The following is a 25938-nucleotide window of genomic DNA, read 5'->3' as shown; positions in this document are numbered from 1 at the left end:
CCTCTGGTGGGCGGAGCTGGGCGGCGGCCAATGGCGAGCGGCGCGTGGCCCGGAGCGAGCGCCTCAAATCGCCGCGGCCGCTCAGCTGATTGTTTCTTTCGCAGCTGGAGCGAGGGAGGGAAGAGTTGGCTGGTTCGGGGAGAGCCGAGCCGGCGCTGCAGGCGGGCGGGCGGGCGGGAGGTTCACTGGCAGGGCAAATATCCTTATATATATGGGTTATTTTTGAAGCTGGATTTGCATGGAGCTGTGAGCCTTTCCGTTGCGGGGTGCAAGGCACCCCTTCCCCCCAGTTTTGCACCCCACCCACCCACGCATCCCTTTGCACAACCCCCGGTTTGTTACTTTGCAGGGCACCCAAGGGTGCCCCGGGGGTGCCATGGTGCTGCGGGGCCCCGATCCGGGCCCCGATCCCCGCTCCCCGCTGGCCCTGGGACTGAGCACCTTGCACACGCTCCTCTACGCCGGCCTCTTCCTCTTCGCCTACCTGCAGCTCTGGCTGCTCCTCTACTACCGGGAGAAGCGGCTCAGCTACCGCACCGTCTGCCTCTTCCTCTGCCTGCTCTGGGCGGCGCTGCGCACCGTCCTCTTCTCCTGCTACCTGCAGGGCGCCCTCCTGCCGCCCCACCGCCAGCCCCGGCTGCCTCCCTTGCCCCGCTGGCTGCTCTTCTGCTTCCCCGGCTGCCTCCTCTTCGCCACCGGCTGCCTCCTCAATCTCTATTTTGCAGAGGTAAGTGGGATGGGGAGAGAGGATGGGGGGGGCGTCTCTGTCTTTCAAATCAATATATGTTTGTTTGGATTTTTTTTGCATGGTGTTTTAAAAACAGCAGGACAAAACAAGCGCGCGCGCACCCGGCAGCCCAGGCACGCCCCCCCCTTCCTCCTCCTCCTCCTCCGGCTTGTTTGCCTCTTCTTGTTTACCACATTCTGGTGCATCTGCAAAAAAACTTGGGATGGATTTTCCTCCTCCTCCTGCTGGTGTTGGAGAAACCCAAAAGGTTTTTTTCCCCCTGCAAGCCTTGGCTTGTGTGATCTCTCTCTTGCAGTTTTTGCAGAGGTTGCAAGCGCACCCGGGCTTGCTGTGTAGAGCTCTTGTAGTTCTAGATGTGCATGTAAAATATATGTGCTTTTTTCCTCCCTCTTCTTGCAAATAAGGGGGCCAGTGCTTGCAGAGCACCAGCAACAGCCTCCCAGGTTGTCTCAGCTGGGGCAGGGAGCGCTGTCAGCCATTACGTCATCGCTCCGGAGCCTCTTCCCCCCCCCCCCCGCATTGTTGCTGCATTCCTCCTCTCCCTGTTTTGCTTTCTCTCCTCCTCCAGTGTCAAAGACCTTTGAAAGGATCTGACTATTAACCCTATTTCCATTTTACCTGCTTAGTCCTTTTGATGGCATCTCCACATCATCATCCTAGGAAACTCTATTCTATTAAAAACTGTAAGCGAGTTTTGCCACTTTCTATAATCCAGAAGATGAAAGGGTCAGAACTGAAATATTTTTGTGGCTGTTTCCCCCCCCCCTTCTGCTGGGGTTAATCTCCTACCCCTCCCACCCTTTTTCTTGCTGATCAGCAGTTTCCAAACCCCTGCAAACTCCCCAAAACCAAACAACATTCAATTATCTGGCTTCAAGGTTTGGATGTTCAGTTGAGCATATTGCATTGCAACCCCTTCGTTGTTGAGTTGGCAGTAGGTTACACCAGGTTCTTTGGGGCTTATTTGCAGGCAGGTACCCAGGACCTACATACAGCCTTGAACACAAACCTCCTCCTCTCTCCCGATTTCAGTTTTGGCACCCCTTGTCTGAACATGATGATGCCCCCACTCTACAGCACTTGGCTGAATTTCCTTAAAATTTCCTTTCTTTTGGTGGGTGGGTGTGTTTTGGGTCTCGGACAACACTCCCTCTCTCTGTGTGTGCAAAAGTGTCTTGTCACTTAGGATGCGGTGTCAACAATGATTTCATTCTCCCAGGGATGTTCACGTGATGAGCACGAGTGAGAGAGAGGCTGTTATCCCCGGTAAAAAATAAGCACTGGCTTCTCAAGGCTTGCTTTTTTCGTCAGGCTCTCTCTGGGGTGGCGACTGAGAGTTGATGCGGGAGTAGCAACCTTAAGGCTGCAATCCTCTAGCACCGCTGAGCGTGGTGTTGCTCTTCAAATGGGTGTGCATAGGATCGATGGACCGCAAAATACTGTGCCGCACCTTCCGAGGAGAGGGGGTGACATTTGCAGGTGGCATCACCCATAAGAGGTAAAGGGACCCCTGACCATTAGGTCCAGTCGTGGCCGACTCTGGGATTGCAGCGCTCACCTCGCTTTACTGGCCGAGGGAGCCGGCGCGCAGCTTCCGGGTCATGTGGCCAGCATGACTAAGCTGCTTCTGGTGAAACCAAAGCAGCGCACGGAAACGCCGTTTACCTTCCCGCCGGAGCGGTACCTATTGATCTACTTGCACTTTGATGTGCTTTCGAACTGCTAGGTGGGCAGGAGCTGGGACCGAGTAACAGGAGCTCACCCCGTCGCGGGGATTCGAACCGCCGACCTTCTGATTGGCAAGCCCTAGGCTCTGTGGTTTAACCCACAACGCCACCTGCTTCCTGGCATCACCCATAGGCATCCCATAATCCTTGCGAAGGCAAGCTAAGTGATCAGGGCGATATTGGCTGGTTTTAGCGCTGTTACTAAAACATGACATGCTGGTTGCAAGGTTTTAAGGCTATGAAAGAGAAGGGCTAGAAGAGTCTTGCTCTTCAGAAGGTCTGACTTAAGAGTATTGGGCTTGAAAACTGTTAAATGTCAACCCAGACCTCGCTGAAGAGCAGGCTCTTAACCAGGGGTTGGCAACCTAAGGCCCATGGGCCACAAGTCGTTTAACCGGCCCATGAACTGAGCCGCCCACTGGGCAAGTCCCTGAGCGCTGTGCTAAACCATCGCGGCGCAGGGACTCGCTTCCACGGCACCAGAAATCGTGTCTGCGCATGCTGATGCCGAAAACCGTGTCTGCGCAGACACTGGAAATCGCGGACATGCGCGTTTCGTGCACACACTCAGACCCACAGAGGGCTCTCTGCTGGAGTGAACCGGCCCAGGCGAGGTAAACCTTGCCGACCCCTGCTCTTAACCTTTTGTGTCCCCTGATTCCTCCCTGGGTAAAGATGAACCGTATTTTTCGCTCTATAAGAAGCACGTAGTTTTTAGAGGAGTAAAACAAGTAAGCAACGCAAAGCCTCTTGAGCGAAGAGGGAGGAGCGCTCCCGCTGCGCTCAAAAGGCTTTGCGTTGCTATCCCTGAAGCCAGAAGAGCAAGACGGATTGGTGCGCACTGATCCCTCTTGCTTTCCTGGCTTTTGGGATAGCTGCGCAGCCTGCATTTGCTCCATAAGATGCACACACATTTCCCCTTACTTTTTAGGAGGGGAAAAGTGCGTCTTATAGAGCGAAAAATACGGTGCTTGTGAGGCGGTAAAGGCGACAAGAAAAGCTGTGTTCCATGGCAGGACACCTCTACTCTGACTGGCAGCCAGCAGCTCTCCAAGGTTTCAGATGGAAGCTGCTCCCTGCCCTACCTGGAGTTACCAGGGACCTCCTGCATGCAAGAAAGATGTTCTGACACTGAGCCACAGAGCATGTTAAGTTATGCACCCATTGGCTGTGCCCTTCTGCAAAGTGCATAGGGCAATTTCAAATGGACTGTCCCCTGATGGTTAGTAAGTTGGGGATTGGGTTCGTTTCTGGATTTTCTGCCTCTGGGGGCTTCTCAAAATGTACCGTATTTTTCGCTCTATAAGACGCACCAGACCACAAGACGCACCTAGTTTTTGGAGGAGGAAAACAAGAAAAAAAATATTCTGAATCTTAGAAGCCAGAACAGCAAGAGGGATCGCTGCGCAGTGAAAGCAGCAATCCCTCTTGCTGTTCTGGCTTCTGGGATAGCTGCGCAGCCTGCATTCGCTCCATAAGACGCACACACATTTCCCCTTACTTGTTAGGAGGGGGAAAGTGAGTCTTATAGAGCAAAAAATACGGTATTTGACCAGCTCTTTCTCCATAGTGTTCCCCTCAGAATCTAGTGTTAATTAAGGATATGGAAGCATGGGGAAGCAGAGCAGCTTGAGACCAATGAGTTTAGGGAAGGACAAGCTCCTTCTGTCTCACAATGATCTCCTAGGTGTATCTGCACTCCACATTTAAACTGCATTCAGTTTGTTTGCAGGTCTAAAGATTGAGCTGATATATTATGGGGTGCAGGAGCAAGGCAGGCCTGTTGACTTTAGACTACAGGGTTAACTGATGGAACAGCTCTTTAAGATCAAATCTGCAGATTAGAAGCACTAGTTCTGAAGGAGGGGGAAATCTATCGCTGATCTGAAGCTTGCAGGGTCCTCTTCTTCAACCAGACTCGAAGGGGGAAGCCAGCTTTCAAAACGGCAGCTTGAGGTGGAATCTGCCGCAGTTGCCTCCTCCTGAACTCTATGAGCTATGAATTCACATCTCACGTTAACCACGGAGCAAGGAGTCTTAACTTCAGTTCCTAGAGATAGATGGTGGAAACTGGTCTAAAAATCTGGCTGCATGGACAGGACGGTATCAAAGAGAAGGAAGACTTGAGACTGATGATTAACCCCGAGCATACCCTGTGCACACTTACTCAGAAAGGAAGACCATTGCTCAAGCCTGTGCATGTTTGCGGAGGGATTTTTGAGAAGTCCCCTGTCCCCAAGGAGTTGTTGCCACATAAAAATTCAGGGATGGGGAGATCAAGCCAATGCAATCCAAATTGCAACTGAGGTGTAACTGGGAACAAATAAAATGCATGGATATGTGCCCCCTCCTCTAGAGGTCCAGAGGGCGGCGACACAAGAACAGGGCCTTCTCTGTGGTGGCTCCCCGTCTGTGGAATGCTCTCCCCAGGGAAGTTCACCTGGCGCCTTCATTACACACCTTTAGGCGCCAGGCAAAAGCGTTCCTTTTTAACCACCCTTTGGTTGATCTTACTGACATCCAACACCCTTTTAGAAAGTAGCTTTGTGCGGTGGGGGGGGGAGGTATTGCGTTTGTGCTTTTGGTTTGATTTTATATGTTGTGGTCTTGTTGTGAACTGCCCTGAGACCTCTGGGTATAAGGCAGTAATAAAGGTAAAGGGACCCCTGACCATTAGGTCCAGTCGTGACCGACTCTGGGGTTGCGGCGCTCATCTCGCTTTATTGGCCGAGGGAGCCGGCGTGCAGAGAAACCAGTAGGAGAACACTTCAATCTCCCAGGACATTCTATACAAGATCTCAAAGTAGCTGTTTTACTACAAAGGAATTTCAGAAATAGACTGGAAAGAGAAGCTGCTGAATTGCAACTCATTACCAAACTTAAAACCATGGAGAGACCTGGTCTGAACAAAGACATTGGATTCTTATCTCATTATACATGACAAAGCCATTTTTCACCTTCTCTCCCCTTGCTTTTTCCTGTAAGACCTATTGCAGTCGTTAAGAGTCGTCAACAGGCTCATCACAGCTATCTGCCAATCACCCATTCCCACCACCCTTCTGAGTAATACCCCTCCCCACCTTCTCACTATATAGAAGGATCTGGCAACTTCTGTTTCAGTGTATCTGAAGAAGTGTGCATGCACACGAAAGCTCATACCAAGAACTAACTTAGTTGGTCTTTAAGGTGCTACTGGAAGGAAAAAAATTTTTTGTTTTGACTATGGCAGACCAACACGGCTACCTATCTGTAACTCGTAGCTAAGATTGTCTTCCATAAACATGGTTTTAACAATGAGTCCAGAAGTGACAGTGGAGGCCAATTCTGGATCCACACATCCTTCCATTGGTTTCCAGGCGGGAGTTGAACATGGTGAGGGTTTGCCAAGCGTGCCTTCTTATTGTTTTATTGTTGACTTCTGCCTGACTCTGGCTCCTGACAAAATAAGGGCTCTTGTGCTCGAATCCCGCTTGCTGGTTTCCCACAGGCAACTGGTCGGCCACTGTGATAATGGGATGCTGGGCTGGAGGGGCCAGTGGCATGTTATGTACTGAAGTTCTCACCCTGGGCCAGCAGGGGGATACTGTAGACAGTTTTCACTCAGGTCCACATATGCAAATAAGGGATTGAAAGTGACGTTCAGTGATTGGATAGTTACAGAAAGTGGTTACTGTTGTGTTGTAGTGGAGCTCTATATAAGCAGGCTGGCTGAACCCTTCAGTTCAGTTCTGTTCTGGCCTGTGAGTAAACAAGAGCTGTTTGAAGAATCGCTGTGTCGTCTGATATGTTCACCCACAACTTAACACAGCAGGCAGTTTGTATGTCCTTAACTCGCACTACTCAAACCTAGACGTGACCAGAAACACAGCTAGGCTCCAAAATTCAAATTTCTCCAGATCGAAGCAGCAGCTGAAGCTGTCAGTGTGGATGCTGGAACACTGGGGCAAAGTGCTCACTAGGACTCATACCTAGCAGAAAATTCAAAAGAAAACAGCTCCTGGTTTCCTCGTGCATCATGGGGATAAGTTGTTTTTCTTTGGCGATCACTTGTAGCCAAATAAGATTGTCTTCCATAAACACAGTTTTAACAGTCAGTCCATAAGTGACTGTGGAGGCCAGTTCTGGATCCACACGTCCCTCCACATTGGTGGGACATAGGTTTCTGGGCAGGAGTTGATCACGGTGTGAATTTGCCAAGTGTGCCTTACTCCTAGCACGTTTCTCCCTTGCGTCCTGAGTTCGAGTGTCTTCAAAGCCCATGACACCTTTGGGAAAGGCTGTTCTCCAACTGGAACGCTCGCAGGCCAGTGTTTCCCTGTTGTCAGTGTTTATACTACATTTTTAAAGATTTGCCTTGAGACAGTCTTTGAACCTCTTTTGTTGACCACCAGCATTACGCTTTCCATTTTTAAGTTCAGAATAGAGTAGTTGCTTTGGAAAATGATAATCAGGCATCCACACAACATGACCAGTCCAACGAAGTTGAAGAATCACTGGTACATCGTAACGAATGCACAACGTAAAGGCTATATGGCGGGAGCCCTATGATGGAATAGGGGAAAATGTCACCCAAACCCACATTTTCTCTCTTTCTGAACAGGTGATCTTCAAAGTGAAGTGTGCCGCCGAATTCAACAAATACAAGTGAGTCTAACCTTTGGGGGGGGTGCCTTGTAATAAATTAGGGAAAGGTAAAGGGACCCCTGACCATTAGGTCCAGTCACGGACGACTCTGGGGTTGTGGCGCTCATCTCGCTTTATTGGCCAAGGGAGCTTCCAGGTCATGTGGCCAGCATGACTAAGCCGCTTCTGGCGAACCAGAGCAGCGCACGGAAATGCCGTTTATCTTCCCACCGGAGCAGTACCTGTTTATCTACTTGCACTTTGACGTGCTTTCGAACTGCTAGGTTGGCAGGAGCAGGGACCGAGCAACGGGAGCTCAATCCGTCGTGGGGATTCAAACCGCCGACCTTCTGATCGGCAAGTCCTAGGCTCTGTGGTTTAACCCACAGTGCCACCCGTGTCCCAATAAATTAGTTACCGCAGGTTTTAATCGCAGGTTAAAATTTGCCGCTGATGAATCAACGTGGCTTGATAAATGCGCAAAGGCACCCGAAGGGTCTGCAGCGGCATCTGAGCCGCTCAGCCTTCTTGGCATAAAAACACGGTTTCGGGAAAGCACAACTTTTCTTCCTTTCTTTCATTTTGACGTGGCCTGCATTTCGAAGGAATTCTGTTTGGGAAGGAGGAACCTGGTGCCTCCCAGGTCTTTGGGACTACAGCTCGTGTCAGCTTTGACCATTGGCCATGCTGGCCGGGGCTGATGGGAGTTGGAGTCCAATACAGTTTCCCAGCACTCTTGCTGTGGCTTCCTATAAATAATTGTAGCACAGCTGAAGCAGATGGTGCTCTCTTGGCAAAGCCATGTGGATTCATGGGGACGTACTCAACTAATTTTATGCCTTAGCGAAGTGGGAATTCCTCCCTCTTAACTTTCATAGAATCATAGAGTTGGAAGAGACCACAAGGGCCATCGAGTCCAACCCCCTGCCAAGCAGGAAACACCATCAGAGCACTCCTGACATATGGTTGTCAAGCCTCTGCTTAAAGACCTCCAAAGAAGGAGACTCCACCACACTCCTTGGCAGCAAATTCCACTGTCAAACAGCTCTTACTGTCAGGAAGTTCTTCCTAATGTTTAGGTGGAATCTTCTTTCTTGTAGTTTGGATCCATTGCTCCGTGTCTGCTTCTCTGGAGCAGCAGAAAACAACCTTTCTCCCTCCTCTATGTGACATCCTTTTATATATTTGAATATGGCTATCATATCATCCCTTAACCTCCTCTTCTCCAGGCTAAACATGCCCAGCTCCCTTAGCCGTTCCTCATAAGGCATCGTTTCCAGGCCTTTGACCATTTTGGTTGCCCTCCTCTGGACACGTTCCAGTTTGTCAGTGTCCTTCCTGAACTGTGGTGCCCAGAACTGGACACAGTACTCCAGGTGAGGTCTGACCAGAGCAGAATACAGTGGCACTATTACTTCCCTTGATCTAGATGCTATACTCCTATTGATGCAGCCCAGAATTGCATTGGCTTTTTTAGCTGCCGCGTCACACTGTTGGCTCATGTCTAGTTTGTGGTCAACCAAGACTCCTAGATCCTTTTCACATGTAGTGCTCTCAAGCCAGGTGTCACCCATCTTGTATTTGTGCCTCTCATTTTTTTTGCCCAAGTGCAATACTTTACATTTCTCCCTGTTAAAATTTATCTTGTTTTGGCCCAGTTCTCTAATCTGTCAAGGTCGTTTTGAAGTGTGATCCTGTCCTCTGGGGTGTTAGCCACCCCTCCCAGTTTGGTGTCATCTGCAAATTTGATCAGGATGCCCTTGAGTCCATCATCCAAGTCGTTGATAAAGATGTTGAATAAGACCGGGCCCAAGACAGAACCCTGTGGCACCCCACTAGTCACTCTTCTCCAGGATGAAGAGGAACCATTGATGAGCACCCTTTGGGTTCGGTCAGTCAGCCAGTTACAAATCCACTGAGTGGTAGCATAGTCAAGACCGCATTTTACCAGCTTCTTTACAAGAATATCATGGGGCACCTTGTCAAATGCCTTGCTGAAATCAAGGTAGGCTACATCCACTGCGTTCCCTTCATCTACCAGGCTTGTAATTCTGTCAAAAAATGAGATCAGGTTAGTCTGACATGACTTATTTTTCAGAAATCCATGCTGACTATTGGTGATCACAGCATTCCTTTCTAGGTGCTCACAGACTGTTTGCTTAATGATCTGCTCCAGAATCTTCCCTGGTATTGATGTCAGACTGACTGGGCGGTAATTATTTGGGTCCTCTCTTTTCCCCTTTTTGAAAATAGGGACAACATTTGCCCTCCTCCAGTCTGCCGGGACTTCGCCTGTTTTCCAGGAATTCTCAAAGATGACTGCCAGTGGTTCTGAGATCACATCTGCCAGTTCTTTTAATACTCTTGGATGCAGTTCATCTGGCCCTGGAGACTTGAATACATCTAGACTAGCCAAGTATTCTTGTACTATCTCCTTAGTTATTCTGGGCTGTGTTTCCTCTGCTGAATCATTTGCTCCAAATTCTTTAGGTCGGGCATTGTTTTCTTTATCGGAGAAGACTGAGGCAAAGAAGGCATTGAGGAGTTCAGCCCTTTCTGTGTCCCCTGTTTGCATTTCACCATCTTCTCCTCTGAGTGACCCCACTGTTTCTTTGTTCTTCCTTTTGCTACGAACATACCCATAAAAGCCTTTTTTGTTGCTTTTAACCTCTCTAGCAAGCCTGAGTTCATTCTGTGCTTTAGCTTTTCTGACTTTGTGTCTACACGTGCTGGCTATTTGTTTGAATTCCTCTTTGGTGGTTTCCCCTCTTTTCCATTTTTTGTACACAACCTTTTTTAATCTTAACTCAGTTAAAAGTTCTTTAGATAGCCACCCTGGCTTCTTTAGGCACCTTCCATGTTTCCGTCTCATTGGTATTGCCTGAAGTTGTGCTTTTACTATCTCCCTCTTAACAAACTCCCAGCCATCATGAACTCCCTTTCCTTTTAGTATTACTGTCCATGGGATCTCACCCAGCACTTCCCTAAGTTTTATGAAGTCGGCTTTCTTAAAGTCGAGAAATTGAGTCCTGGTATGCTTGGCTGCTCCTTTCCGCTGTATAGTAAACTTCAGAAGAGCATGATCACTCGCGCCTAATGATCCTTCCACTTCTACCCCACTAACCAGGTCATCAACATTGGTTAGGACCAGATCTAAAATGGCTGTTCCTCTTGTTGCTTCTCCCACTTTCTGGACAATGAAGTTGTCTGCAAGGCCAGTGAGGAATCTGTTTGACCTTATGCTCTTGGCTGAGTTTGACATCCAACAAATATCCGGGTAATTGAAGTCCCCCATTACTACTATCTCCCTTCCTTTTGCATGCTTGGCCATCTGTTCCAGGAAGGCATCATCTATGTCCTCCGTTTGGCTTGGGGATCTATAGTAAACTCCCACAATGAGGTCACTGTTATTCTTCTCTCCCTTAATTTTGACCCAAATGCTCTCACTTTGGCTTTGAGGTTCTAAATCTTGGCTCTCTTCACAGGTATACACATCCCTGACATATAATGCCACTCCTCCTCCTTTCTTGTCTGGTCTGTTTCTCTGAAATAGATTGTATCCCTCCATTATTACATTCCAATCGTGGGACTTATCCCACCAGGTTTCAGTGATTCCTATTATGTCATATTTAGTTTGCTGTACCAAGAGCTCAAGCTCATCTTGTTTATTTCCCATACTTTGCGCATTAGTGTACAGACATTGAAGTCCATTAATCATTCCCCCGTGTCTCTTATTTAAGGATTTTTTCCTCTCACCACTAGGTCTGCGTGCTGTTTGCTCCATTCGGTCTATGACATTTGGATGATCATCTTCATCAATTGATAGACTCCTACCTTCAGGAGCACTGTCTCCCTCCCCCACATTAGTCAGTTTAAAGCCCTCCTGATGAGGTTTCTGAGATTTTTGGCAAAAACATTCCTCCCAACCGTTGTGAGGTGCAGCCCATCGCTTGCCATCATTGGATGCATTGGGTGCAGTCCATCGCTTTTCCGTACATGCAAACTGCACCATCCCCAAATCTGCTCCGGAGGGTTGGGGAAACCCCCAGAAAAAAATTAGGGGTTAAGGTGAGAAAAATCTTGCCAAATCTTGGAGGACCTTTTATTCTAACAAGACAGAGCTATTCCGCCTGGCCTTCAATTTGAATTAGCCTGATCCTCTATTCCCTTTTCCCCTTTCGTCTTCTATGAAGAAACCCTTTTGGGGACCCCACGTTTACCGTACTTTTCGCTCTATAGGACGCACCAGATGATAAGACGCACCGAGTTTGGGGGGGAGGAAAACAAGAAAAAAATTATTTTGAATCCCAGAAGCCAGAACAGCAAGAGGGATCTGGCTTCTGGGATACCATGTGGCTCTTCTGGCTTCTGGGATAACCGCGCCAAGCCTCTTCAGGGCAGTGGGATGAAGGCTTCCCCTGCCTGAAGAGGCTACGCGCAGCTAAGGCAGAAGCCAGGTGCGTGGCTGAAGGGGCGCTGTGCAGTTCTCCCTCTCTGCGCAGCGCCTCTCCTGCGAAGGAGAACTGCGCAGCGCCCCTTAAAGCAAAGCTGGAGAAGGAACAGAAGGAGACCCTTCTGTTTCTCCTCTGGCTTCCAGGCAGGTGTGTAGCTGAAGCCTTTGGAGCACAGTGGGACCTCGCACTGCGCTCCAAAGGCTTCGGGTTCCTTTGGCTGAAGCCAGGAGACTCTTGCTGAGCTCCAAAGGCTTCAGGCGGCTATCCCTGAAGCCTGGAGAGCAAAAGGGGTCAGTGCGCACCGACCCCTCTCGCTCTCCAGGCTTCAGCGAAAGCCTGCATTTGCTCCATAGGATGCACACACATTTCCCCTTAATTTTTGGAGGGGGAAAAGTGCGTCCTATAGGGCGAAAAATACAGTAAATTCTTCCCTGGTTTCCTTGCTGCCCCTAATAGGACCAACTTGGCCAGTTAGCCCTGGTGATCATTCAGTGTCTACAGACTGGGATTTCCACCCCCAAAATGACCCCTGAATTTTTGGATTTTATTGATATTGATGCTGCATTTTATGTTGTGTTTTATGCTGTTTTTAAGTCACATTTTAATCAATGTTTTATATTTGCTGTTAGCTGCCTTGAGCCCGGTTTTTAAACCGGGAAGGGCAGGGTATAAATAAAAAAATATTTATTATAATAGTTCGGATTGCTGGTATTCAAGGGGTTGGACAAATGCCCCTTTTTGAGAAGACATCTGATAAACCAAAAGTATATGAAGGAGAGATCTCAAATGGCCCTTTTTTTAAAAAAATACATGGGGTTATTTTATTTCTTATACAAATAAAGAGGCACATAGTTACTCAGTGCCACCAGTATGTACAAATGTCCAGTTCATTTGAGACTATATAGCGCCTTTATTCTCAATCATGGAACTCACTGGTGGGCAATACTTTTATAAATCTTAATTGTTTGTAAATGGGATATTTGTATGGATTAATACTTTATTATCCCTTTGGAGCTGCATGGTATCTTTGACCTTCCAGCCTGCAAATGCTTTTATGGTTTAAATCTTTGATTCTTTGTTTTCTGTCTGTTTGCACTTGTTGTTGCTAACAAATCAATAAAAAATAATAATAAGAGTTAAAATTAAAAGAAACAGAGTGGATTTAGGGAGAGAAAGAGAGAATATTCTGTAGTGGAAGGATAAATCCTTCTGCTGGTAGGCCATTCACCTTATTGCTATGCTGAATACAACCCACAGGTTTTGAGAGCGCTTTACAGTGGTACCTCGCAAGACGAAATTAATTCGTTCCGCGAGTTTTTTCTTCTTGCGAGTTATTTGTCTTGCGAAGCACGGTTTCCCATAGGAATGCATTGAAAATCAATTAATGCGTTCCTATGGAAACCGCTTGCCGGGCTGGCGGTGCGGAGAAGGGCTTTTCTCCCCACCGCAAGCCTTCAGAACAGGTCCGGGAACAGAGGAGAAGGTGCGCAGCGCTTCTCCTCTGTTCCCAGGGCTTGCGGTGGGAGGAGGGTTTTTCCTCCCCACCGCCAACATTCAGAACAGCATTCTGAATGTTGGCAGTGGGGAGGAAAACCCTCCTCCCACCGCAAGTCTTCAGGACAGGTCCGGGAACAGAGGGGAAGGTGCGCTGCGCTTCTCCTCTGTCCCCAGACCTGTTCTGAAGGCTGGCGGTCCACCGCCAGCCTTCAGAACAGCCTTCGGAGCAGCCTTCCGAAGGCTGGCTGGGGGAGGTGGTCTCTCCGCCCCACCGCCAGCCTTCGGAAGAGGTCCGGGGACAGTGGGGAAGACGCGCTGCGCTTCCCCGCTGTCCCCGGAGATTTCCCTATGGGCTTTCATCTTGCGAAGCAAGCCCATAGGGAAATTCGTCTGGCGAAGCACCTCAAAAAACGGAAAACTCTTTCTTCTTGCGAGTTTTCCGTCTTGCGAGGCATTTGTCTTGCGAGGTACCACTGTATCTAATACTGATGGATCTTGAACTTGTTTGGCTTTTAACGCTCTGTAGTTGAACAGATTTCTTTCCCCACTTGGCTTCCATCTCGCCCCACTGGGGTCCTCTCTGCCCCCTTTCCTTCCCCTTTGTCTCCTGCAGCTAATGTCTTAGTGCGCCTTAAGGCAGGAATAGCCAACATGGTGCTTCTAGGTATCGCTATAATAATATAAATATAAATATAAATAAATATAATAAATATAAATTAAAAAAATATTTACATCCTGCCCATCTGACTGGGTTTCCCCAGCCACTCTGGGTGGCTTACAGAGTATATAAAAACATAATAAAACATTAAACATAAAAAACCAGAACATCTATTAAAATTTATCAGATTTTGAAATGCAGAAACAAAGAAAATCATCAAACCATTAATTCTAGCATGTGGGGGGGGCACCTAAATTGTATAATTTGGCATCTCAATGATTGCTATTATTAATTGCATTATAATTGGCATTGTTATAGTGAGGCTATTGGATTGTTGTAATTGAAAACTAATAAAAATTCTTATCAAAATAAAAAACAAAAAAAACTGCAATCTCTTATACAGACCATAAATAAACCAATAGAAACCAAGAATAAGAATAAACAGTTTACATCTATACCCAAATTAAAATAACATCCAACTAAACATTTAACCAACCCCACCCCGACGAAAACAAAACCGAGGAACTAAAATTGAAACATTTTAGCCAGTTGCCCCAACCCAAGAGTTGTTAAATGGGATTACGACTCCCAGTGCTGGATTTATGTATAAGCTAAACAAGCTATAGTTTAGAGCCCCACTCTCTTGGGGGCCCCCAAAAAAAATTAAAGGAAGAAAAGCTGGCTGTACATCTCCAAAATATAAGATAAAAAACAAATGAAATAAAACCTACATACAGCAACAGTGTTTTGTGTTGTGTAGGCTCCTGTGATGTAAGTCATGGGCCCCCCCCCCTGCTAGCCTGCTCCCTAAAATATCACTGGTTTGCTCCTTTCTATATATAGGGTGCCTACATTCTGCACGGACTGTTAATGTGCAAATGGCTTGAGATACCTATCAGGTCCACAAATTACCATATAGCATATATTCAACACAAAAACCAGCGACAATTTGTTGTTGACAAAGGACAGCTGGACATCGAAAGGGCCCCGTTACCTTCAGTAGCTTAGGGCCTCATCAAACCTAAATCCGGCCCTGGCTATGTCCCGTTCCTCCCAGGCAGCGTCAATTAAGACAGCAGCTGCGGTCTGATGACCACGTTGGGACACGGATGGGATAACCTTCTGTTTCCCTTTCCAGGGCCACCCTATACGTGGGCTCCATCCTCACCAGCCTCCTCTTCGTCTTTGTGAATTTGACGTGTGCATTGCTGGCGCACGGCGACCTCCCTGAGGACCAGCTGCGGTGGACGGTGTTCACCCGGGCTCTGATCAACGACAGCCTCTTCATTCTCTGCGCCGTCCTGCTCGCCTGTTTCATGTGCAAGCTGTCCAAAATGTCTTCGGCCAATGCTTACCTTGAGTCCAAGGTAAGGGAGATGGGTTGGTGGGTTGGTTTGTTGTTGTTGTTTTTCCTCGCCTTAAAGTCTCCCATTTCCGAAGAAGGACATTGAGTGGCTGGTCTCCGTGAAGTTAGGGTGTGGTTGTTAAAGTGGAAAATTGAATTATCCCTGAATCTTGGAATCTGCCACACACCAGGGTGTAGAGGCAAGGCCAGCTTTAAGGCTGAAGAACTCATTTCCTTTGTGTACAGTGGTACAGCCAGAAGGGCGGGGTATAAATAATAAATTATTATTATTATTATTATTATTATTATTATTATTATTAAACATGAGTCTGACCAAACAACGGGAGGCAGTGGAAGACAGGAGTGCCTGGCGTGCTCTGGTCCATGGGGTCACGAAGAGTCGGACACGACTAAACAACAACAACAACATTATTATTTATTATTACCTTGGTTCTCAAACTTAATCCGTTCCAGAAGTCCGTTCCAAAACCAAAGCGTTCCAAAACCAATGCGCGATTTCCCATAGAGAGGAATGCAAAACAGATTAATCCGTTCCAGACTTTTAAAAACGACCCCTAAAACAGCAATTTAACATGAATTTTACAGCTGTCCATGGTGGCGCAGGTTAATTCTGTGTCCAGGGCAGCTGTTCATCAGCTTCATCTGCTACGCAGGCTGAGACCCTATCTGCCTGCAGACTGTCTCGCCAGAGTGGTACATGCTCTGGTTATCCCTCGCTTGGACTACTGCAATGCGCTCTACATGGGGCTCCCTTTGAAGGTGACCCGGAAACTGCAATTAATCCAGAATGCGGCAGCTAGACTGGTGACTGGGAATGGCTGCCAGGACCACATAACACCTGTCCTGAGAGATCTGCATTGGCTCCCAGTACGTTTCCGGGCACAAGTCAAAGTGTCGGTGCTGACCTTTAAAGCCCTAAATGGCATCGGCCCAGTATACCTGAAGGAGCATCTCCACCCCCATCGTTCTGCCCGGACACTGACATCCAGCTCCGAGGGCCTTCTGGCAGTTTCCTAGCTGCGAGAAGCGAAGTTGCAGGGAACCAGGCAGAGGGCCTTCTTGGTGGTGGCGCCCACCCTGTGGAACACCCTCCCATCAAATGTCAAAGAAATAAACAACTTTCTGACGTTTAGAAGACATCTGAAGGCAGCCCTGTTTAGAGAAGTTTTTAATGACCGATGTTTTAATGTACTTTTAATCTTTTATTGGAAGCTGTCCAGAATGGCTGGGGAAACCCAGCCAGATGGGCGGGGTACAAATAATAAATTATTATAATAATTATTATTGAGTCTCACTGCAGAGCAAGAGCCACTTTCATTACCCTGCCCATCCTCAACTCCTCTTTTTATGGACACTACCTGCCTCTGTGACTCTTTCCCTTTCATGCCTCTGTGGAATGTTTGTGAACGTTCCGTGACCCCGCAGCCCATTTCTCAACTTCCAACACGTATCTGGTTTTGGAAGAGCAGGCTGCCCGTACGGAACCTGCAAAAAAAACACACCAAAGTAGCTCTGAATAAATTTGCATCAATTAGCATAGATTATTCATGGAGCACAGTCCGTTGTGCACGGAGCTTTATGGGCTTAACCGAAGCGAGAACAGACGGGTCTCTACCCTGGGCGATGATCTCTAAGGACATGGCGTCTCGCCTCCCCCCCCCCTCGCTCCATGCCTGAACCGGTTGCTTTTATCTCGTGTCTGAAAATACCGTATTTTTCGCTTTATAGGATGCACTTATTCCCCTCCAAAAATGAAGGGGAAATGTGTTTGTGTCCTATGGAGCGAATGCAGGCTTTCGCTGAAGCCTGGAGAGCGAGAGGGGTCGGTGCGCACCAACCCCTCTCGCTCTCCAGGCTTCAGGAAGCTATCCGCAAGCCTTTGGAGTGCTGTGGGAGTGCACCTTGAAGGCTTGCGGATAGCAGCCTGCAGCCCGAAGCCCGGGGAGCCGGATGGCTGCGCAAAGCCTCCCCCCCCGCTGCCCTTCGGAGGCTACAAAGGATGTCCCCGAAGCCTCAAGCCTTTGGAGTGCAGCTGAGCTCCAAAGGCTTCAGGGATCTTTGAGGCTGGCGGTGGGGGAAAACAGCGCTTCCCCCCGCTGCCAGCCCCACAAGCTTGGGGGGCAGCGGCAAGGCTGCGCACAGCCTTTGTGCTATTTCCCGACCTGCTCTTGAACGCACCTTGTTTTAGAGGGGGAGAACAAGAAAAAAATTTTTTCCCCTTTTTCCCCCCTCCTATGGTCCAGTGCGTCCTATAGAGCGAAAAATACGGTAAGTGTCTGGGCCAAATAATAAAATAGTAAGAGCATCCTCTCCATCTTCGAGGCTGGTAGAGTAAGAGATTCCTGCTCTGTCGCATCTGATTCTTTGTGAACTTGGCATGTTCAAATATTTAAAAGCTGTTTTTCTTAAAAGAAAGAAAGATGAACATCTCTTCCGGTTCAGTTCTCTCGTGAACAATTTACCCAGCGTACAAACAACCACTTAAGAAGAAAGATCTGAGCACCAGCTTCCTGTATTTTTAATGCCCTCTTTCAGTGTATATGTGTTTTTCTTTTTTTAAAAAAACTAGGGCACATCTGTCTGCCAAGCCTTGCTTGTGGGTTCTGTCGTCCTCCTCCTGTACTCCTCGAGGGCCTTCTATAACCTGGTGGCGGTGGCGATCTCCCCGGACCACGTGCCCAGCCCATTCAACTATGGCTGGGATAACCTTTCGGATAAGGTCAGTGGGCTTTGATCCAGGTGTTTTCGAATTTCCATATAAGAACAGAAGAAGAGTCAGTGGCCCGCCTAGTCCAGAAATCCTGTCTTCGCATTGGCTGAGCAGATGCCTGTGGGAAACCCAGTGTCAGGATTCGAACACAAGACCCGCTCCAAGGTCGTTTCCAGCAACTGATATTCAGCTTTGCTGCCTCCAACTGTAGGGGCAGAGCACAGCCTTCGTGGCTAGCAGCCCTTGATAGCCCGCTCCTCCTCCATAAATTTGTCCAATCCTTCTTTAAAGCCCATCAGTACGTTTCCGAGCACAATTCAAAGTGTTGGTGCTGACCTTGAAAGCCCTAAACGGCCTCGGTCCTGTATATCTGAAGGAGCGTCTCCGCCCCCATCGTTCTGCCCGGACACTGAGGTCCAGCACCGAGGGCCTTCTGGCGCTTCCCTCCCCGCGAGAAGCCAAGTTACAGGGAACCAGGCAGAGGGCCTTCTCGGTGGTGGCACCCGCCCTGTGGAACGCCCTCTCAGCAGATGTCAAAGAGAAAAATAGCTACCAAACTTTTAGAAGACATCTGAAGGCAGCACTGTTTAGGGAAGCTTTTAATGTTTAATAGGTTATTGTATTTTAATATTCTGTTGGAAGCTGCCCAGAGTGGCTGGGGAAACCCAGCCAGATGGGTGGGGTATAAATAAATTATTATATTTATTTATCTATCTATCTATCTATCTATCTATCTATCTATCTATCTATCTATCATCATCATCTAAGGTGGTGGCCGTCACGGTCTCCTGTGGCAATGAGTCCCATAGTTTAACTGTGCACCATGTTGAAAAGTACCTTCTCTCTTATCAGTCCTGAATCTTCTAAATAAGAGGCGTCCCACAATGGAAGTCTGTACTCGAAGGACAGTCCCAGACACAGTGTAGCCCATGGGTAGGCAAACTAAGGCCCGGGGGCTGGATCTGGCCCAATCGCCTTCTAAATCCGGCCCCCAGACAGTCCGGGAATCAGCATATTTTTCCATGAGTAGAATGTGCCCTTTTATTTGTAAAATGCATCTTTGGGTTATTTGTGGGGCCTGCCTAGTCTGTTTACATGAGTAGAATGTGTGCTTTTATTTAAAATGCATCTCTGGATTATTTGTGGGGCATAGGAATTCGTTCATTTCCCCCCAAAAAAAATATAGTCCGGCCCCCCACAAGGTTTGAGGGATAGTGAAAAAGTTTGCTGACCCCTGGCCACTGTAACCTGTCTCCTTGAGTGCTGGACTTGAATGCATGCCCTGTTCCTGCAGGTTCGAGGCGGAGAAGGTGGAAGCGAAGAATACGTGGTTTTTGGGGTCGTCTTGTTCCTCTGGGAATTTGTCCCTACAGCATTCCTGGTTCTCTTCTTCCGGGCTCAGAGGATCGCACAGAACCTGGTACGATCACGCAGGCTTTGCGCAGACCAACTACTTTTCCCAGTTAAAAACAGAGCGTGCCCCTCAAACTGTGAAGACCATTTCGAAAGGAAATTATTATTTTTAAAAAAGATTTTGTTGAAGCAAATCAAACAAATTGATAGAGCGGAAGTAATGGAAGTGGCAAGAAGCCGCACAGTGTATCCAAGAGAGGCTTAATATTTGTTTGGTGGGGTATTGAAGACCATGAGGAAAACAAAATTTCACCACTGAGAGGGAGTTGTGCGCATCTGTATTTGTTGTGCGTAAGATAAAACCCCACCAAAATAGGATTTTGGCGGTGGGGGGTGTGTGTGTGCTACATTTCTTTCTTTTCTTATTTTTATTTTCAATGCAAAACGACAACAAAAATTACAAACATTGAATCCAAAATAAAACAGTACAAACAAGAAAAAAGAACACAAAAAACAGAAACGCACATCTACAAATAAAACCATATAATCATTCTAATCTAATCATTACATACATACCGTATTTTTCGCTCTATTAGATGCACCGGACTGTAAGACACACCTAGTTTTTAGGGGAGGGAAACAAGAAATAAGAAAGGAACGCAAAGCCTCCTGAGCGAAGAGGGAGCGCTCCTCCGTCTTCGCTCAGGAGGCTTTGCGGGGCTATCCCTGAAGCCAGGAGAGCAAGCGGGATCGGTGCAAACTGATCCCTCTTGCCCTCCTGGCTTCAGCGAAAGCAAGTCTTCTGGCTTTCCCCCGACCTCCCGCAAGAGCCGCACACTCTTTAAAGGGAGCGCGACTCTTGGGGGCTTTTCTGGAAGGTGGGGGGAGGGACAGAACCGCGCAAAAGCCAGAGATAGCTGCCTGAAGCCTCCGCAGGGCAGCGGGATGAAGGCTCCCCTTGCCCGGGAGAGGCTAAGGCTCCCCCAAGAGCTGCACTCCCTTTAAAGAGCGTTTGGTGTGTGTGTGGCTCCATAGCTGTCAACTGCAGGTTTGAAAATAAGGGACCGGCAGCCTCAAAAATAAGGGATCAGCAGCCAAAATAAGGGATTTTCAGAACACAGGTATGTTTGACTTCTGAGCCCCTCCGAGCCAAAGGCAGAAAGCCCAGCCAGCAGCCAAACGAAGCCTCAAGCGGTGGTTCCCACAGCGCAGCAACCCGGCAAAGGGGATGCAGCAAGGAAAACCACCGTCACCTCTCCGCTGGGAAGCGCTGAGCAAAGGCGAGTCCCCAGGCAACGCGGCCGATTGGATCGGCACAAGGCATGCAAGCTCCACCCCCCAGTCATTCTTAGACTCCTTATTGGGTGAGCAACGCAGCCAAGCAACACAGTTGGAGCCTCCCTCCTCCCTGGCCGGCAGGGAGAGAGGGAGAGGAGCTGCTTCCTTGGAAACCGGGGAAATTTAAGGGACATCATCAAGAAGGGACAGCAGCGGGACACGGCGCTGGGATAAGGGACTTTCCCGCCAAATAAGGGACGGTTGACAGCTATGGTGCGGCTCTTGGGGGCTTTTCCCCAAGAAGGGCAGCCCGTCAGTCCCTTCTCCCTCCTCGGGGAAAAGCCTCAAAAGAACCGCACACACGCTCCACACGGCACTTTAAAGGGAGCGCTGAGTAGAGCCTCCCGCCTGCATTCGCTCCATAAGATGCACACACATTTCCCCTTACAGTGGTACCTTGGGTTAAGTACTTAATTCGTTCTGGAGGTCCGTTCTTAACCTGAAACTGTTCTTAACCTGAGGTACCACTTTAGCTAATGGGGCCTCCCGCTGCCGCTGCGCAATTTCTGTTCTCATCCTGAAGCAAAGTTCTTAACCTGAGGTAATATTTCTGGATTAGCGGAGTCTGTAACCTGAAGTGTATGTAACCCCCAGGTACCACTGTACTTTTTAGGAGGGGGAAAGTGCGTCTTATAAGTGCAAAATACGGTGTATATACATACTGACTTCTTTCCTTTATTCCTAAGACCTTAAAATTTTTACTCTTTCTAGGTTGTTGTGTCTAATGTATATTACCTCTTTTTTTACACCATTTTTCGCTTTCTTTAACCCTGCAAAGCATCATTCATTCCATACTGATATGCTTACTCCAGAACAGAGGGCTGTGTGCTACAGTTCTTTGGCAGCACATTTGTTTAACGAGTTATTTTTTCAGCTAATGCTAAGCTCCACACATTTTTACATCAAAGCAAACGTTGCAAATTCTGCAAGGTTTCCCCCCACACACACACTGAAAGAGGAAAAGGAAATTAAAAGAGACTTTCCTCCCCATCGCCCCCTAAGTGGGATGCTTCCCAAGACTGTCTGCACCCCAGACCCATGTCCTAAGATCGCTGTCTGTTTTGCTCACTTGGCTAACAGCCCCTTTTAACCAAACAGGCGCCGGCTGGAATGATAAACAGTCACAGCTACAACTCCCGCGCCTATTTCTTCGACAATCCAAGGCGATACGACAGTGACGACGACCTTCCGAGGCTCAGCGGAGGAAGGTAGTGCGGTTGACGGGGGAGAGGGTGTTTTGTCGGCAGCCCACTTCAAAGCGTAGGGAAGGGCTGTATGGCTCAGTGGGTAGAGCACGTGCTTTAGAACAGGCATAGGCAAACTCGGCCCTCCAGATGTTTTCGGGACTACAATTCCCATCATCCCTGACCACTGGCCCTGTTAGCTAGGGATGATGGGAGTTGTAGTCCCCAAAACAGCTGGAGGGCCAAGTTTGCCTATGCCTGCTTTAGAAAGTTGTGTAGTTGTTTATTTAATTGACGGGTGTTCCACATGGTGGGTGCCAATACCGAGAAGGCCCTCTACCTGGTTCCCTATAATCTCACAGCAGGGTGGATTTGATTTAAATCAAATGGATTTAAATCACTAGTCAGTAAGACTTGATTTAAATCATTATTATTATTTTTACAGAAACTCTCATTCTTGCTGGTAGTCTTAATATTTACAACCAGATGAAGGTTTCGTTTTTGGAATAATAAATTTTCAGAGTAGCTTTTACAATATCAAAATTTTCTGATTTGGTCATACTATTAGAAATACATAGGCAGGTAATTATGAAATTATTGTGAGGTTTAATCAATTAACTGTTTATATTTGTACTTTATTGGAAGGAGAAAAATAATCAGTTCCTTAACAATATAAACAATTTCTTTAACTAAAACAATAACAATATAGCATATGTATCCATGTTTGTTAACTGCTGTGGTTAAACAGTAATTTTATAAAGAAGACTTAAGTTTTAGAACACATGAAAAACGTACGTAACTTAAATAGACTATAATGTAACTTAAACAGAAAACTAGCTTTAGAAAGATTTTTCCTCCAGAAGCATTTTAGTACAAAAATCCAATTTAAATAAAAAAAATCCGATTTAAATTTTAAAAAACCTGATTTAAATTTTGAAAAATCCTATTTTTTATTTTTTAAAAAAAATCATTGATTTTTATCCACCCTGCCTCACAGCAAGAGAACTGCCAGAGAGCCCTCGGAGCTGGGCCTCAAGTGTCCGGGCTGCATAATGGGGGCAGAGATACCCCTTCAGGTACACTGGGCCAAGACTGTTTAGGTCAGGCATGGCCAAACTTGGCCCTCCAGCTGTTTTGGGACTACAACTCCCATCACCCCTAGCTAACAGGACCAGCTGTCAGGGATGATGGGAACTGTAGTCCCTAAACAGCTGGAGGGCCAAGTTTGGCCATTCACTGGTTTAGGTGTAGCCTTATTGGAGTTCACCGATTGGGTCTGCGTTGCTCCCGGACAGGAGGAAGGAAGTCAAATGACACCGAGGGTTGGTTCAGAGAAAGAGTTCTTTATTTCTGCTTTCCGGAACAGAAGAAAGGCACTTGCGTGGTCAGTCCACAGCAAGTCCAAAGAAATGAGAAATTTCATGCAGTATATATATCCTCCAGGCACCCTCTCCCCCTTCCCCAGGAATCCAGCCACGTCAGCTTGTACACGCAGGTGCTCCGGCACTCTTAACCATAAAAGGGTTTTCCTTCCTGTACTTCTGACCATAAAAGGATATTCCTTCCTGTACTTCTGACCATAAAAGGATCTTCCTGTTCCTACTCTTATCTTGGAGCAAGAGGTCACCATCTCCAAGAACACCCTCTGGCGCTGTTCCCAGACTAGGTCTGTGCGCCTTTGTGGTCAGGATATAAGATAAGGCACAGACGTGTCTTCCCTGTTCTACTGGTACAGTCAAGGCCATTCTTGCCGTCACAAACTGATAAAGGAGAGGGCTCTGAGCACTTGTTTATACAGCTGGGTTTTTGGCTCACGAGCTCAAGTTAAAGCATTTTAGCTAAGGAAAAATAGGGATTTTGGTGCAGTTTCAAACTGCCTGCACAGTCAGTTTTTGGGAAACCCATTCCTTCATTGGTGCATTTGGTTTTGGATTGGTTTTCCCGGACCTGCAGGACTTCCCTCCTGTCCTCTTCCTTCTCTGCAGCTTGGCTACCCCCCAGAGCTCTGGCTGGTACGGTTCCTTGACGGGGAGCGACAGCTGCGCCATGATCCCGCCGTTGGTGGCCCCTCCGATGGACGTGGCCCCGCTGCTCTTCACCCATGGGAGCCTGGATTCAAGAAGCCACCCGAACCCCCGCCTGGTGCCGTAGGACTGGAACTCGCGTGCCTCTGGGGGGCTGCGCCTGGGTGAGAAGCGGACGGAGCGGGGCTCCAACCAGGTGCGCAGGACTTGGGCGGCAGCTCCCCGCTGGGTCCCCAAATACCTAGCGCGGCTCCCGAAGTTTCCGGGACGTGGGAACGGAAGGACGGGAGCTTTGCAAAGCCAACTCTTCTTGCCAAGCGGTACTTGCAATGATGGAAGCCGGCGAGGTCAAACCACAGCCCTATAGTATTTCGTTTCAGTGGGTCAGGCCTTCCAGAGGACGATACCTTGGCAACCGAAAACAGCAGACCTTGATGGCTGATAATTTGCACTTTTAACCGAACTTTCCCAAGGAACTCTCCTTTTCCCTGACAGTCAACTGTCTCCATCAGCTCGTGAAGACGGTTCTGGGTAACCCTTTTAATTGCACATCCATAGCTGGGGAAGTTTGTTTGGTCTTCCTGCGATGACTGGAGCATCTCTGCGTACTAACGGTGGGGACGTTTCGGGTCGGGTGGGGAATTCCTTGCTTCCAAACTTTTCAGAGTTTTAAAATGGGGAAACCATAACACACAAAAAAGAAAGAATGTTAACAAGTGTGGCACAAGTGTCGTGGTCTCACAAGGGTTAAGTTACGTTGCAGCTATGCTTTACTATCAATCTGTTTATTCCTGGGGCTGTTGAAGCCAATTCTTCATATCGATATTTTTTTGCATGTGGTATGAAGCCCCTTGCGACCGACTGACTTATGTTGAGCATTGATTTATAAAACTAAAAAACTTGGTTCACACACTGGGGAAAGCAGAGCTGTTACTCAGTGGTGCTTTATTTTGATTTTTAAGACAGAATGGCTCCATGAGGACTAATTGCATGCTTGATATGGATATTGCAGAAGCAGCTGAGGTTGATACCTCGGCTGCTTTTAGCCAGCCAGCTACAGGTGTGGTCCGGGATGGGAGAGCCTTCTTAGGGTTCGCTTAGCAGTCGGGAAGAAGCACGGTTAGCATCTGGACTACTTAGCAATCACGAAATAGCACTGTCATCTGCAATGGAGAAAAAGTTTGGTTGCACTCTCTAGCAGAGTTGAAGAAAACTTTCCCTCTTCTCCTTTACTCCCTGCTTCTTCTTAATAGAGAAGTGTAGCCATTGATGCATCTTCTGGAAGATTTTGCAGTTCATGGCAGTCATACTTCTCAGCAGAGGGGACAGGGGGCGGTTGCCTGTTTATAATGCACACAGCTGTGTTGTCTAGAGAAGCTGCAATCCCTCCATTTTTTAAAAATCCAAGCTGGGAATGTACACTCTTGAGTGGGATAAAGTGAAGACTCCCTAAGGGTCAAGAGGCAGGCTAGATGAACCCCTTCTTATATTGGGTCATTTCCACCACCTTCTGGCTGCAAAAATCTGATTCTGCTCCCTTGTGACGGAATGAAGACATGTCCCCATTGCATAGAAGTTCAGATCTGAGCCGGAGCTCTGTTCCACAAGGTTGCGTGCATTCTGCTTCTCAGGCAGTTTGAGAACCAGGTTGAGTTATCCCTAACAGTGAGAGGTAGGAGGCAGTATCTTGCCAAACATGGCCCTCCAGCTGTTTTGGGGACTACAACTCCCATCATCCCTAGCTAACAGGACCAGTGGTCAGGGATGATGGGAATTGTAGTCTCAAAACAGCTGGAGGGCCAAGTTTGGCCATGCCTGCTTGAAGTGAACTTGACTTCAGCACAAATTGCCGATTTTAAAATTTGTTGGGGGGTGTCGTGCTTGCGAAAGTGCCCGAACAAGTTTAGGTTCTTGCACAAGCTCTTCACCCAAATACCTGCTTGCAGCTCAGCCTCTTCAGAGATCTGGGGAATCTTTCACCAATCAACTGGACTATAGTTCCCAACATCCCTGGCCATTGGCTGTGCTTGCTGGGACTGATGGGAGCTGTAGCTCAGCAGCACCTGGTGGGTCCAAACCCCGCCCCCCCACAAAGAAACACCCCTGGGCTGAGGTCATGTGTTGCAGAGTAGCTGTTTTGGGGGCCTAAAGCCATCGAGGTTGTCAGCAAATTCCACTCCCAAGTGACGCTAAGCTGTCAAAGACTTGCTGGGAGACGTTTGCCCTTTCCTAGCACTGTGCTCACAAATTCAGACG

At 47.9% G+C, this 25938-nt stretch overlaps 2 protein-coding genes and 1 long non-coding RNA gene across 4 annotated transcripts in view; 1 reads left to right on the top strand and 2 right to left on the bottom strand.

Moving 5' to 3' along the window:
* The window catches only part of TXNDC16 (thioredoxin domain containing 16), a 46728-nt gene extending 46141 nt beyond the window's left edge, over positions 1–587 (bottom strand). For both annotated transcript variants that reach the window (XM_053365538.1, XM_053365520.1), the window contains exon 1: positions 485–587. The gene's annotated coding sequence lies outside the window, so the exon portion shown is untranslated. The remainder of the gene's footprint in view (positions 1–484) is intronic.
* LOC128402032 (uncharacterized) overlaps positions 1–25938 on the bottom strand; it is a 132470-nt gene that overhangs the window by 52010 nt on the left and 54522 nt on the right. The gene's annotated exons all lie outside the window — the stretch shown is intronic.
* GPR137C (G protein-coupled receptor 137C) lies at positions 115–25938 on the top strand. The gene is made up of 7 exons (XM_053365669.1): positions 115–727; positions 7076–7119; positions 14846–15074; positions 17643–17792; positions 19078–19203; positions 21573–21682; positions 23644–25938. The coding sequence occupies exons 1-7, from the start codon at positions 377–379 to the stop codon at positions 23807–23809; spliced, it is 1176 nt and encodes a 391-aa protein (XP_053221644.1). The 5' UTR covers positions 115–376; the 3' UTR covers positions 23810–25938.

The sequence above is a fragment of the Podarcis raffonei genome, chromosome 1 (assembly GCF_027172205.1).
Source record: "Podarcis raffonei isolate rPodRaf1 chromosome 1, rPodRaf1.pri, whole genome shotgun sequence".
Taxonomy (NCBI): Eukaryota; Metazoa; Chordata; class Lepidosauria; order Squamata; family Lacertidae; genus Podarcis; species Podarcis raffonei.
The sequence above is the reverse complement of the archived record's forward strand: the minus strand, read 5'-3'. Positions and strand labels throughout refer to the sequence as shown.

Excerpts from the sequence above, each read along its gene's own strand:
- GPR137C (XM_053365669.1), top strand. The coding sequence starts at position 377 with ATGGTGCTGCGGGGCCCCGATCCGGGCCCCGATCCCCGCTCCCCGCTG. Across the intron at positions 19,204-21,572 it reads AGAGGATCGCACAGAACCTG|GCGCCGGCTGGAATGATAAA; the intron begins GTACGATCACGC and ends TTAACCAAACAG. Across the intron at positions 21,683-23,643 it reads CCGAGGCTCAGCGGAGGAAG|CTTGGCTACCCCCCAGAGCT; the intron begins GTAGTGCGGTTG and ends CCTTCTCTGCAG.